The sequence below is a fragment of the Oryx dammah genome, unplaced genomic scaffold (genome assembly GCF_014754425.2).
Source record: "Oryx dammah isolate SB20612 unplaced genomic scaffold, SCBI_Odam_1.1 HiC_scaffold_28, whole genome shotgun sequence".
Lineage (NCBI taxonomy): Eukaryota > Metazoa > Chordata > Mammalia > Artiodactyla > Bovidae > Oryx > Oryx dammah.
The window spans coordinates 43,008,492-43,024,071 of record NW_024070212.1 but is presented as its reverse complement, the minus strand read 5'-3'; the positions used below and the strand labels follow the sequence as shown (position 1 = coordinate 43,024,071).

Sequence of the window (15,580 nt, the reverse complement as noted above, 5' to 3'; positions counted from 1 at the left end):
TTTACCATTTATTCTATCAAAATCTTTTTTTTTTTTTTTTGGTAAGCAATCAATTCCTATTTGAAATAGAATCTAAAGGTACATAATAATAATGCTTAAAACAAGGGAAGCAGAGAGGAAATAACCTTGTGCATCCTAAGACTTTAAAACTTTTTATTCTTACTCTCAGATGAGAGGCTTCACCACTGCTTATAGAAACAAAATCTTCAATAAACTCTTGCTTGGGCTGTTCATGGGATGCTGTTATGGTCCTCTGTTATTAGTTGATTGGTTGTGGGAGAGGCATCCATGGAGAATACCAACCACAGAGGCTGGGAAGCTGCCTTCTCAGCTTGACAGATTGTACCAGGAATCTTGGTTGAGTGAAGAGATGAAATTATAAACTGAGCTGAGGGAATGCTACATTAAAGACATTTTATAAATTTTTAAAATCAACTAGTACAAATGCTGGAGGAAGTCCCTGGGCATAGTTTTTGAGTCTCTGTTTATTTGAGGACATATTTGATCGCACAATCATTTGCTCCCATTTATTTTACTTTTGCTGTCATTGGGTATGACAACTTCATAGCCAAGTGCCTTCCTCTTCAGTTAAGCTGTTTCGTTTTATTGAAGAAGGTTGCAATGCATCTTAGCACATTAAAGTTCCTAAGATACTCCTTAGAAAAGAACTATGTTCACCTTTGTTTAAGATCTCAGATTTATTTGCTCACAGAAGTCATTTATGGAATTCATGTCTGAAATATTTACGGAACAATTGTCTAGAAAATACTTAAGAAACTGATAAAAATGTAAGACTTCTAATGTTCATTAAAGCCTTTATTGTAAAACCATCTGAAGAGTAAATTTCAGTTCCACTTGTCTTAAAAAAAAAAAAAAAAAAACTACTCAGTGGTAGCCAACAACCTTTTGAAAGTTTCACCTCAATAATTTGATACAGCTTTTCAGTGATTCAAAGGAATTCTTCTCTCTCATAGCAAATAAGGTAAATGTTATCCTCTATATTTATAACAAAGTCCTTTCATATTCCAAGTTGTAAATCTACTTCTAACTGGTATCCCCCACCCCGCACCCTAGCACCAAGGAATCTTTATACTCAAACCAAAAATACTTTGCAAAAAAGATTATTTTCAGCATGTAGAATGATAATATACTTTGTCAAGTTTAAGTCATTTAATTTACTAGGTCTTTGTCTTGATCACCACATTGAAATTTGCTTCTTTCAAAATTGAAGTTTTATAAGATTCATGAGGTCTTGTTATGTTGCGGCTGCTGCTGCTAAGTCGCTTCAGTCGTGTCTGACTCTGTGCGACCCCATAGACGGCAGCCTACCAGGCTCCGCCGTTCCTGGGATTCTCCAGGCAAGAACACTGGAGCGGGTTGCCATTTAAGGACACTTAAAAAAAAAGTCCCTGCCACCCTTCCTGTTATTGTTGGTGGTGTCCGACTCTACAACCCCATGGACTGCAGCACGCCAGGCTTCCCTGTCCATCACCAACTCCCAGAGCCTGCTCAAACTCATGTCCATTGAGTTGCTGATGCCATCCAACCATCTCATCCTCTGTCATCCCCTTCTCCTCCTGCCCTCAATCTTTCCCAGCATAAGGGTCTTTTCCAGTGAGTTCGCTCTTTGCATCAGGTGGCCAAAGTTTTGGAGATTCATCTTCAGCATCAGTCCTTCCAATGAGTATTCAAGATTTATTTCCTTTAGGATTTATTGGTTTAACCTTGGGGACTCTGAAAAGTCTTCTTCAATACCACAGTTCAAAAGCAACTCGGCCTTCTTTATGGTTCAACTCTCACATCTGTACATGACTACTGGAAAAACTACATAGTTCTGAGCAACTATATGCCAATGAAATTTTTTTAAAAAAGAAAGCATATCTAGAATTAACTTTTGGAAGTTGAATAATTTGAATTCACACAAAAAAGAATTATATCCTATATATTATAATTCTCTATATTAAATTGCATTGCAAAGAAATTAGTTCTCTGCCACTGGGAATTTTAAAGCAGTTGTTGAATAACGTACATCAGCAATTCTGTTTAAACTAGAATTTCTCTATGCATTTTATAGGAAATTAGTTTTTGTAATGTTAAAGGGTGTTTATCTTGATAGCAAAGATAGATTCTATAGTCAAATAAGTTTGAATTAAACAGGCATGTTTATTAAAGAAGTTCTTAGAACCTTTTATGTGCTTATATGGGCTTCCCAGTAGCACTAGTGGTAAAGAACCCAGTTGCCAGTGCAGAAGACATACGAGACAGGGGTTCAGTCCCTGTGTTGGGAAGATAACCTGGAGGAAGGCACAGCAACCCACTCCAGTATTCTTGCTTGGAGAATCCCATGGAAAGAGGCACCTGGAGGGCTTCAGTCCGTGGGGTCACAAAGGATCAGACACGACTAAAGTGATTTAGCACATGTTCTTATATGGTTTATGAATCTAAGACATAACTTTGACTAGGTTAGCGTTTCTTCTTATAGCATTAGCCTGTCTTGGAACACAATTTAGGAAACCTTGGGTAATTATATTGATCTCTAAAGTTATGTTACTTAAAGTGTGGACTAATGCCTAATTCATAAATTGTTTATTATAGATTTATAACATAAATTCAGAAATAGAATATAACCAGTTGAAATATTCTAGGGCAATTTGACATTGTCATGATGTCCAGCTGATTATTAGACTTCTTTTGTTGAATCAAGTGTAGGCCAGTTGGGATATTGTCCAGCTTTTGTGATGATTTCTTGTGGCATGAAGTGCAGACTAGTCAGCTCAGTAGGATCACTAATGGTTCTTAGCCAACAAAAGATGTGTTCTTCACCACAGATAGTTTAAGAAGCACTGCTCTAAAGTTCTTTCTGTTTTCTAGAAGTTTGTTCATATCTTCAAATAGGTAGTGTTTTTTCTCATTTAAAAATTTATAATCTGGCTGATATTCAAGTATTATAATGTATATAAAGCATGATTAATTATAGAATTCAGTTTAAAGGCACCAAGGTCTGGTTTTTATATACGTTTAAGAAAACCTTAAAATGTATGGATATGAGAGTTGGACTCTGAAGAAAGCTGAGTGCCAAAGAATTGATGCTTTTGAACTGTGGTGTTGGAGAAGACTCTTGAGAGTCCCTTGGACTGCAAGGAGATCCAACCAGTCCATTCTGAAGGAGATCAGTCCTGGGTGTTCTTTGGAAGGAATGATGCTAAAGCTGAAACTCCAGTACTTTGGCCACCTCATGTGAAGAGTTAACTCATTGGAAAAGACCCTGATGCTGGGAGGGGTTGGGGGCAGGAGGAGAAGGGGACGACAGAGGATGAGATGGCTGGATGGCATTGCCGACTCGATGGACGTGAGTTTGAGTGAACTCCGGGAGTTGGTGATGGACAGGGAGGCCTGATGTGTTGCAGTTCATGGGGTCACAAAGAGTCGGACACAACTGAGCAACTGAACTGAACTGAAGGAAACCTTAAAAATGAAGTATTTATCATTTTTAGAATTCAAAAGTATTATGTAACTGTGTTTTTTTTTTATTAAGTGGTGAGTTCTATTCTAAATTGCATATTCCAAAGCTATAGTTCATGTTTCCAAATAACTGAACATTTTTTATTATAGCTCATGTAAGTTTTAAAGTTTTTGTTGTTTTATAGGTTTCTGCTTTCTTAAAAACTTATGTTAAAAACATTTTCATTATCTCATATTCTGAGATATAGTTATTTTTCAATTATTTATACAAGTGAAGTTGAATTTAGGTGTAAAAGTGAAAGTTTTACCATAGCATCAACAGTCTGTCTTTTCCCAACCTTTGAATTAGATGAGTTTTTCTGTAGTTAAGTTAATCAAACATTTAAATAGGTGATTACATTTTATAATGTAATCATTTCTAAAATTATCTAGATTCTGAATCAAGAACTTACATCTCACTGTGCTTCATAAAGGACAGATTATATGCTATGGACCAATATAATAGTTCCTGTAAAGAAAAGGAAGAAATGACTTAAAACACACATGCACACACTGCATGTTGTAACACTTTGAAGAGAAAAGGTAGATTTCCTAATGAAGCAAATTAAACTTGGATATCAGGATGGCTGCTACTAAATGTAAAATCTTGGTCATATCTTCTCTATACCTAGCTTTCTAATCTGTCAAGAGGTAGAACCCATGGTCTTTCTCTGCCCCTGCCCCCTATCCACACACACCCCTCACAGGTTTTTAGAAGAATAAAATTAGAAAGTGTGTGAAATGCTTTAAAATAATGTGCTTTATCATAGCTGTGCCTTGATCCAGTAATCCAAAAGTAAGTGTGCTTTTCTTTTAGTTTATTGTATTTTCATGTATGATAAACAAGATCAGCTCAGTGTTTGAAGTGTCTGGTACTAAACTGGACAAACTTCATATAATTGGCATGTTGCTAGTTAAAAAAAAAAAAAAGAGAATGATGATATAGTAATAAAAGTATGAATGGAAAATATGAAAATTTTGGCTCTTGTATTCTCTCTATAGATTTCCAGTGTGTTAGATCTTTGGAGCCCCAACTTTTCCACATGTAAAATTGAGAGAAATGGAATTGGTTGTATCTAAGGCTCTTTCTATCTTTAGAAGATCTTGAGTTAGAGACCTACAAACTACAAAATAATTTTTAAAAGGACCACAAGATGGCGTTTGTAGCTAATGAGTTTTTTTGTGTTAACTGTTACAATCATTTAACAGTATTAACATTTGCAGTATTTACAAATGCAAACTTATTACTTATATTCTTGAGGAATATGTAAAACTAATTTTAGAAAAAAATGCAAATCTTGTCATTTTGAAGTTACTGATATTTCTCAAATTATAAATTAGCAGTTTATTCTGAATTTAGACTTTTCCAAAAATGAAATTTATTGAATAATTTTGAGCCATTGCAAAATAATAGATTTCCTTTTATAACATCATCTCTAATTTTTTTCTAGATTGGCTATATTTCAGGAAAATGTTTAAATATGCAGCTCCTAAAAGTTTTCATTACTATTTGGATCTTAGGTCTACGTGATTAAAAAAGCAGTTACTAAAATGTTATACACCCCATTGCCCTCATTTTAGGTATGGCCTACAATTTTTACAATGTAATTTACTTTGCAATGATATTGGCCTAGTATGGAGATGTTTACGTATTTGAGCTTCAGTGTTTCGTCACATGTAGGTGATGTCATCTGTGCCCGAGATAGTTGAGATAGCATTAAAATATGGAAAGGATGCTCAGTCATATTTCTGTTTTAATTTATTAAGAGAGTTGCAGTTATTATGTCATTGGGGTTAATAGGAAAACTAGAAGCACAGCTTTTGACTTAATGTGGAAATTTCTGGTTTAAAAAAAAGTACATGGTAAGGTTTTGCTTTTATCAGATTTTATATTAGTAGATATCGTTGTTATTGTTTTAGTCAGATTTATGGTTATTTTACTTCATTAGCAGAGATATATAGATCATATTTTATTAGTTTGATTCTTGTGATAATTTGCATGAGACTAGGTTTTCCACTGGCTGTTCCATGAACAGGGTCATAGCATTACCTATGGAGATAGAAAACTTGATGTTGGCACTATCACCTGGTCACTAAGAACATGGGCTTTGGATAGGCCTAACTTGTGACTTTAAGTTCAGACACCTTTCATTGTTTCAGTAAGCCTCAGTATCCTCTTCTGTAAAGTGCTGAAAATAATAGTATACACATCATAAATTTTATTTGGTATTAAAATATATATGTACATGTATGTACATATGTACATAATAAAATAAAGATGAAAGAAAAGTCTTAGAGGCAATAAACTTATAAATATCAAATACTGAGGGGAGAGGTAAAATTTTATATTTGATGCCTTTCCACACTATGTTAAGCCAAATAGAGCAAGGCATATTTATCAATTATATGCGATCTCATTTGCCAATTAAAAAAATTTTATTTAAGTACAATTGATTTACAGCCTTGTATTAGTTTCAGGGGTATAGCAATGTGATTCACTTGTACAAACATATATATCTGTTTTTTCCAGATTCTCTTTCCTTATAGGTTATTACAGAGTATCAAGTATAGCTCCCTGGGTTATACAGTAGGTCCTTGCTGGTTATCTGTTAAATGTATAGTAATGTATATATGTTATTCCCAAACTCCTAATTTACCCTCCCTTCCCACTGCTTTCCCGTTTGGTAACCGTAAGCTGGTCTTCCGTATCTTGGGGTCTATTTCTGTTTTGTATATAAGTTTACTTGTTTTGTTTTTTTTTTAGATTCCACATGTAAGCAATATCATACGATACTTGTCTTTGTCTGACTTACTTCACTTTGTAATGATAATCTCTAGGTCCATCCATGTTGCTGCATATGGCATTAATCATTCATTTTTGGCTGAGTAATATCCCATTGTGTATATATACCACCTCTATTCTTTCATCAGTGGTCATTTAGGTTGCTCCCAGGCCTTAGTTCTTCCAAGTAGTACAGCAGTGAACATTGGAGTGCCTGTATCTTTTTGAACTATGATTTTCTCTGGATCTATGCCCAGGAGTGAGATTGTAGGATCATATGGTACTTCTATTTTTAGTTTTTTAAGGAACTTCCATCCTGTTCTCCATGGTGGCTATACAATGTAGGAGGGTTCCCATTTCTCTACACCCTTTCCAGCATTTATTGCTTTAGATTTTTTGATGATGGCCATTCTGAGCTGTGTAAGGCGATGTGTGTGTGCTCAGTCACTCCTCATTGTAATTTTGAAATACATTTCTCTGATAATTAGCAATGTTGAGTATCTTTTCATGTGGCCATCTGTATGACTTCTTTGGAGAAATGACTATTTAGAACTTCTGCTCATTTTTCAATTTTTTCCTTTATATTAAGCTGTATGAGCTGCTTGTGTATTTTGGAGAGTAGTCCCTTGTTGGTCACGTCATTTGCAAATATTTTCTCCCATTCTGTAAGTTGTCGTTTCATTTTGTTTATGGTTTCCTCTGCTGTGCAAAAGCTTTTAGATTAATAACTAGGTTGCATTTGTTTATTTTTGTGCTGGCCATTTTAGGTTCTCAGATGAAAGTTGATGCATGCACGTGGTTCAAGCCTCCTCTTCTGTGAATGGGTAAATAGGCCCAGAAAACATTCAAGCGAATGTTTTCAGACTGTGGGACAGAACCTCTTTATATCCCACCATTTTGAGAAAATAGTGATTCTTAAATGTGGAGGCTTTTATTGGAACCTGTATTATACCAACAGAAACCCCATTTTTGTTATCATTCATTCTTTAGAAAATTTAATCACATCTACTGTGGATCACTGTCACTTTTGAGAGCTAAAGAGACATTTACCTTTTCTTAGGGCAAAATGTCATCACTACTTTTACTGAGATAGCAAGAGATTTATTTTCAAGACTAGTTTTGTAATTAAAACTTACTTTCTATTTAAGAAGTCTTTAAGCATGTGTCAGAACAAAAGGGCTTTTATTTACCTTTTGGGTCTGTTTGCCCTAGTTCTGGCTCACTTTCCTAACTGTACAGTCTTGCCCAGTCGTGCCTTCAAAGAGAAGCTACAGTTTTTCGTCTTTGGCTACAAACTGGCACCACCTAGGAACATGCCTAATAGCATGTTCAACATGTTTATGGGCTTTCTTTTACTGCAGTGAGAAGCATAGGGCAATAGAAAAGAGTACTGGACTCAATAGATCAGTTCTCTTACCTATAAGATGCAATTACTTCAGTTTGTCAGAGTATTGTATCAAATAAAATAATACGTACAAAAAATATGCACATTATTCAACTAAATGTGGAATTGCTATTGATGCTCTATGACAGTATGATAATCAAACTAGAATGAGCTAAGCTGCTGCTGCTGCTGCTAAGTTGCTTCAGTCGTGTCCGACTCTGTGCGACCCCATAGACGGCAGCCCACTAGGCTCCGCCGTCCCTGGGATTCTCCAGGCAAGAACACTGGAGTGGGTTGCCATTTCCTTCTCCAGTGCATGAAAGTAAAAAGTGAAAGTGAAGTCGCTCAGTCGTGTCTGACTCCTAATGACCCCATGGACTGCAGCCCACCAGGCTCCTCCGTCCATGGGATTTTCCAAGCAAGAGTACTGGAGTGGGTTGCCATTGATGAGCTAAGGGGTACAATTAAAGGTCAAGTCAACTGTAACGCTAGGTATTTTTGATTGTTACTTTAATTTTAATAGATATTAGCTTGCTCTGCTAATTATAATGATTTAAAATGGGAATAAATCAGTTCCTTGATAGAAAACAGTGAGAAGCCAAATAACAGAAATACTTTAAAACATATATATAATTTACAATTATGAGCAAGTCTCACACTGGATTTTCAGATTTTTGTTGTTGTTTTGATGATTCTTTGTATCATTCAATTATCCCAATTGCTTATGGTATGAAAAAATCCATTTCTTGAGTTTTCACTTAGTTTTTCATACTCAAAAAAAGATAAAGAGATGTAAAGAGCATTAGAGGTTATCTTTGATTATTTAAAAATAGACTTATGTACATTGACTGGATAAATATACAACATATCAATATTAACAGGTTAATACTAAACATTGGCAAGAGGGAGCACGTGGCATATTTAGTTAGTAAAAATATCTGCTGTCAAAATTCCAAAAGATGATTGGTAGCATCAGGAGTTACACAGTTCAGGGCCATGTCTCAACTTTGTAGACCCAGAAAACTGATTGGTCAGCACCCTGATTGGGGATCAGGTTTTTATGGCAAAACTTAACATTAACACATTGAGTGATCAATAGAAGCCAGGATGTCAGTTGATTAATATTCAGATTGAAAAGTGCAGTGTTTCTGATGACCAGTGTATTTGCATTAGCAGTTCAGTACATTCCTTCCCTATGCTCTCGGCATTTATTGAACACTTACTTTCTGCCTGGCATGTTATTAACTCAGTCATCTTCAAAGAGAATACCTACACCTGGAAATGCTTAAAAACTTCCAAAAGATATGTAAAGAATCAGTTTCTACACTCAACCTGCATTTATACTCTTTCCTAAAAATTGATACACCTGCAATCATGCATTTTTTTTGCCCTCTTCTCCTCCAAATGGTTCTTCTTACATTGTGTAAAAGAAAGTTATCTCATCTTGATGGCCCAGTGACTTATTAAATGTACTCTGGTGGTCATTCAAGATATTAATTATTTTCCATTTCCTAGTAAATTGCTGTACCTCTTATCAGATTTGTCATATCACAAACATACTTAACCATTGATCCTCAGCTTTCTCATCTGTAAAATAAGATTCATAATCATCACTGTGAAGTTTAAAGAAAGTAATATGTGATATTCAAGTGTGAAAGTTGCTCAGTCGTGTCTGACTCTTTGTGGAATTCTCCAGGCCAGAATACTGGAGTGGGTAGCCTTTCCTTTCTCCAGGGCATCTTCCCAATCCAGGGACTCAATCTACGTCTCCTGAATGGCAGGTGGATTCTTTACTAGCTGAGCTACAAGGGAAGCCCACTATGTGATAACAACCATGATGATGCCTCACCGAGGATTCATATAGATATTTAGCAGCTGTCGTGATACTTGTTTTCCTATGCTAGTGTTCTATAATCTATATTTCAAAATACATAAATTGTTTTTCTGCCTTTCGTGTGGTGGATAAGGAAATGGTTAAGTAGCTACTTTGTTTCTTTTACCACATTTCACTGTCCTTCTGAGGATTTTCTTTAGAAATGAAAATATTAATTCACAGCAATAATCAGCGTGGAGGGCTGATCTCCCTTAGACATTTATTAAAGTAGGATAGTTGAAGAATATGACAATGATAGAAGCTTCTTCACATTAGGATTAATACCATTTTTGGTGCAGTTTGGATCTATTTGACAGGAATTCTAAATAGAGCAGACTGCTCACATTTTCATTGAGTTTTGCCTTGAGTATGTTCAGAAGTTTATTTAAATAATAGTTTGGCAGAGTTATCGAAAAGATATGATATCTCCTGAAAGCAGTAATTGCTTTGGGCTGCCCTGCAGGGTTACCAGATAGTAGATTATGTATGAATTTGCAGAAGAGGCCAGAAATGAGTTTCACACAGGAAACAGGACTTTTTACAAAGGTGAACTATGATTCTACTATCTATTAGCCCTTCAGTTCCATAGTTTTGTATACATTGTGGCTAGATTTTTAAACATTATGTGTATTTAGGTATTGCTTATTTCCTTTCTTATGTTCAAAATTTGGTGGAGATTTTTAAGTATCCATAAAGCTGAATTAATCTTGGCATTCAAAAGAAATAAAATACTAATAACAGCTAATAGTTAATACATTTGTCCATATGATGTTAAGTGTAAGTTTTTTGAAGATGTTCTTTCTCAAGTTGTGGAAGTCCCCATCTGTTTCTAGTTTGCTGAGAATTTTTTTTTTAACTAAGCAATTGACATTTGTAATTTGACAGATGTCTTTCCATGTCAATTGAGATGATATTACATTGAATACAGTCAGTTACACTGATTGATTTGAACATTAATCAAATCTTACATTCTTGGGATAAACTCCATTTGGTCATGATGTATAATTCTTTCTATAGATTTCTGCATTTGATTTGCTAAAATTTTGTTTAAAATTTTTACACCTGTATTTATGAGGGTTAGTGATCTGTAGTTTTCTTCCCTTGTAGTATCTCTGGTGTGATGGAAACCTTTCCTTTCTCTTCAGTTCTCTGAAAGTTTGTGTAGAATTAATATGATTCTTCATTAAATTTTTGATACAATTTGCTAGGGAAGCCATTTATACCTGGAGTATTCTTTATGGGAAGATATTTAACAAAAAATTCAGATTTATTTGGATTATTTATTTTTTCTAGATTTACATTTTCTAGAGTGAGTTTTGGTAATTTTGGTAGTGTGTGTCTTTTCATTGGTTTTATTCAAGTTCTCAAATGTATAGGTATAAAGTTTTCAATAATATTTTCTTTTCCTTCTGTAGAATTTAGATTGATTCACCTCTCTTAACCCTAACAGTTGGTAGTTTATATCATCTCTCTTCTTTAATGAACAGTCTGGCTAAAAGTTTATCAATTTTGTTAATCTTCTCAAAGATCCAGTGATTCTTCTTTCATTGATTCACAACTGCTATCTTTTCTGGTTTTTTCCTTCTACTGCTTACTTTTGGTATAATTTGTCCTGTTTTAGTTTTTAAGATGGAAATTGCAGTCATTTAAGACCTTTTTCTTTTCTTATATAGGTGTTTAGTGCTATAAATTTCTCTTTAGGTATTACTTTAGTGGCACCCCAAAATTCTGTTATATATTGTGTTTTCATTTTCATTCAGTTTAAAATAAAATACTTTTTAGATTACCTTGTTATTTCTTCTTTAGATTTCAAATATTTGGGGATTTTTCAGATACCTTTCAACTGCCGATTCCTAAGTTAATTTCACTATGCTCAGAGAATAAACCTCATATGATTTACTCTTTTTAAGTGTATTGAGACTTATTGTATAACCTGGAATATGGTGAGTTTTAGTATATGTTTTATGTGCACATAGAAAGAAATATGTATTCTCTTTTGTTCTATAGTTTTCAATTAGATCACCTTGATTCATTTCCTGGACACATTAATGGTGGTTCAGACGGTAAAGCGTCTGCTTGCAGTGCGGGAGACCTGGGTTCAATCCCTGGGTCAGGAAGATCTCCTGGAGAAGGAAATGGCAACCCACTCCAGTGTTCTTGCCTGGAAAATCCCATGGATGATGGAACCTGGTAGGCTACAGTCCATTGGGTCGCAGAGAGTCGGACACGACTGAGCGACTTCACTTTCACTCACTACTTAGTCTTGGTAGACCATTAGAATATAATAATTGCTGATTTTTGAATATTTACTTTGAGCCAGGCATTCTGCATAGAGATTTATACAGATTACGTAAATTTAATTTTCCACAATTGCTTTTGTGGTATTATCATTAACCTAATTTATAGCTGAAGAAACTATAACAGAGATTAATCAATTTGCACAAACATATGTGATATAGTAGGATTCAGATCTGATTAAACCATGCTTGTATCACTGCTTCTCTGTCTAGATGCTTTATGCCTGCCTCATATCCAGATGGTCCATCTTTTCCTCTATAATTTAGATCTGTTTTCTGCCCTGACAGTGGGGAAATAGTAGATTATTTCAGCAATCTAACCCATGCTAATTTTTTAACCTTTATCTTTTCATCTTATTTAGCAATAATTTCCCTCATTAAGAGTTAAAATATGTAAAAAATGACAGGGATCCTGGCAAGCTGATGGGAAAGAGGAATTGGACACATTGCTATTGGAACAGTTATATAAGGATTTACTAATTTTTCTAACAGTGAAAGTGAACTACTGTTGATCTCCTGATGGTATGTTTCCATTATTTAGTGCCTTGCTACATGGGAATCCTTCCTTACATCACAGACAGATCTCCACTTGGAAGAAGCCTCTGAAGATAAATTGTAATCTCATTGAAGACCTCTATGTGATCTTTGGAAGATAATGTCTGTTAACCAAAGTTATTCTTTCTCAGTGGGCTGGATCCTTTCGAAAGTGGATGAAAAGTATTTCACACTATCTGGAAAACCAACAACTTAAAGCTCAGGTGTTCCAGATCATTGATATAAATTTGGATATATATATATGTACACACATATACATACATATAAATATTTAGCTTAGTTTTAACTATGTTCTTAAATTTGTATGCCAATAATTATACATAAAAAAGTTTTTTTCTTAAATATTTGTCTGTGGAACATGTCATTTTAAATATATTGTAAAGACTCAGTTTTAATAAAAAGTTTAATATGAAATGATTGACTATTGTGCGTTCTTTTCCTATTAGTAGCTCAAGGCTCTGAATCAGATTCTAATATGAATCCAGTGTATATTAATAAGTATACTGTGTATTCACCTTTATTTCATCATAATTTTCTCTGAAATACTATTTACTTTGATATTAGGAATTCAAAGTAAATATGCAAAACTGATTATTTTTTAACAGTTAAAGATAACTTTGAAAGTTGGTTTGCTAAAAGCTAAAAAATTGTTTAAAGGCTATTAAGATAAATATAAATTATTTTTGTTATTATTTAGGAATACTCATACAGTCATTTTCCCACTAGTAACTTTATGTTTTGGGGATTTTTTTTTTTTACATACTCTTTACAACTCACATCTAGCTTTATTTTTTAATGTACACAGTGTTTATCAAATTTGTTCTCCCATTTTATTTGTTGTAAGTCACAAGTGCAGGTGACTTAGGGTAACAGGGCTAAAGACACAACAGGAATAGAGACACATAACACCTCAATTCACTCTCCAGGCTCACAGTCTAGTAATATTTATCATACAAAGTGATTTTATATTCATTTTATAGCTATGTAAAAACTGAATATATTATCTAACATTTGCTAAGTTTTGGACATAGATATTTCTCAAACCTTGGAATAAAGTTTGAGGTATTTAGTCATGCATATTACCTTACATGGATGACTTGTACCATTTGGTGGTGGTGGTTGTTCAGTCACTCGTCTCTGACTCTGCAACCCAGGGACTGCAGCTTGCCAGCTTTCTCTGTCCTTCTCTGTATCCCGGAATTTACTTATTATTTTTAATCACTTGGTTATTAGCATTTAAATAAGTGTCTCTCACACACAAAGTAGACATTTAAATCATCTTAGCTAAAGGAAGGAAGCTGAAGCTCCAGTATTTTGTTCATCTGATGTGAACAGCCGACTCATTGAAAAGTCCCTGAAGTTGGACAGGACTGGACAACTGAACAATGACAACAAACTAAAACGAGATACACAATCATATACAAACAAACCTAAACATTTTTTCTTATTTTAAACCATTTGTAGTGAAGAATCTGCCTTCATTTTTTCATGTTTGGCTGCTGACAGCTTTTAAGCTTCACCTGCTTTTTCCTCTCCTGCCCCATGTCTGGACAAGCTGCTAAGAAACCCAAAAGAATGTTCCCTCTTTCAGCACTCACAGGAAGTTCAAACCACTCAACCTCCTCCCTGTGTACAGGGACTCATCTCTAACTATCATAAAAACCTTTCCCAGGTCTCAGGACAGTTTCAGAGAGGACTGCCCTGTTGGCCCCATTATGTGATAACTGTAATGGGGAAGCCTCATTATATGATAACTCTTTTCATACCCTGTTTGTGTGTTCATGCCACCCCTGGTCTTGACATCCAAAACAAATTTGGGTTGAGAAGCCTTCCTATTTATCAGGATGACTTCAACTGTATTGTTTTGCAAACCATTTAGCCACCCCAAACTTCATTTCCCCATCCAGAGATAATAATCTAGTACTCAAATGGAGGTGATAATCTCCAACTAACAGCCTGTTAAATGACACAGAAAACTTAGAACACCTGCCAGAGGGAAATAGGGGTGGGGGAATTAGGTGAAAAGTGGTCAGAAGGCACACACTTCCCATTATAAATAAGGCCTGGGGATGTACTGCACAGCATGACAGTCGTTAATACTGTCTTGTGTATTTGAAGTTGACAGGAGAAGTAGATCTTAAAAATTCTCATCAAGGTTTTGGTTGCAAGTGTGAGGTAATGGATATTAACTAATCTTACTGTGTTAGTCATTTTACAGTGTATAAATAGATCATTATGTTGTAATCTTAAACTTAATGTTATTTGCCAATTATACTTCAATAAGCCTTTAGCTCTGCGTATCTTGCCTCTCTTCTGTCCCTCGTTCTATCCATGAGTGACATCCCACATACACACACATGCCCACAGAGGCTACATGTGTTAATTGTGTATATCCTTCCATACGTTGCTCTGTACTTAAGTATCCTGTACAGACTTCACACACATACACACACTCCCTCACAGGCAGTTTTTAGCTTTATCTTATAAAAATGAAGTCATATTATACATACTATTTTGCCTTTTGTTTCTCATTTCACAGTATCTTGTGGAAAGCTCTTACGTACTTTTTAAACGGCCACACAGTATGTTATGGTGTGAATCTGTAGTGATTTGTGAGCCCTTTTGTTGATTACAGTTACTTACTTTGCTTCTAATTTATCATCTCACCACAAAAAGAAACACTATACATTTGGTTACCACTTCGTAACTATAGCCCTTCTCCCCATTTCTCCAGGCCTAAGGAACATCTAATCTGTCTTCTGTCTTTACAGATTTGCTTGTTCAAAATATTTCATGTTAATGGATCATATAATATGTGATTCTTTTTTTGTGACTGGCTTCTATCATTTAACATAATATTTTCAAGTTTCATTCATGTTGTAGCATTGATCAGTACTTTGTTCTTTTTTTATGGCCAAAAATATTCTATTGTATATGTGTGTGTTTGCAAGTGTGTTGTTGTTTACTCACTAAGTCATGTCTGACTCTATGGACTGAAGCACACCAAGCTTCCCTGTCCTTTACATCTCCCAGAGTTTATTCAAACTCACGTCCATTGAGCTGATGATGCCATCCAACCATCTCATCCTCTGTCACCCTTTTCTTCCCTTGTCCTCAGTTTTTCCCAGCATCAGGGTCTTTTCTAGTGAGTCGGCTCTTGACATCAGGTGGCCAAACTTTTAGCTTCA

At 35.0% G+C, this 15,580-nt stretch overlaps 1 protein-coding gene across 1 annotated transcript in view; it reads left to right on the top strand.

The window, feature by feature from the left end:
- Nucleotides 1-12,809, top strand: part of SNX7 (sorting nexin 7) — a 122,504-nt gene extending 109,695 nt beyond the window's left edge. The window contains exon 9 of the mRNA XM_040232246.1: nt 12,379-12,809. Coding sequence (XP_040088180.1) covers nt 12,379-12,456 — 78 coding nt within the window. The 3' untranslated portion in view covers nt 12,457-12,809. The remainder of the gene's footprint in view (nt 1-12,378) is intronic.
- The last annotated feature ends 2,771 nt before the right edge of the window (nt 12,810-15,580 follow it).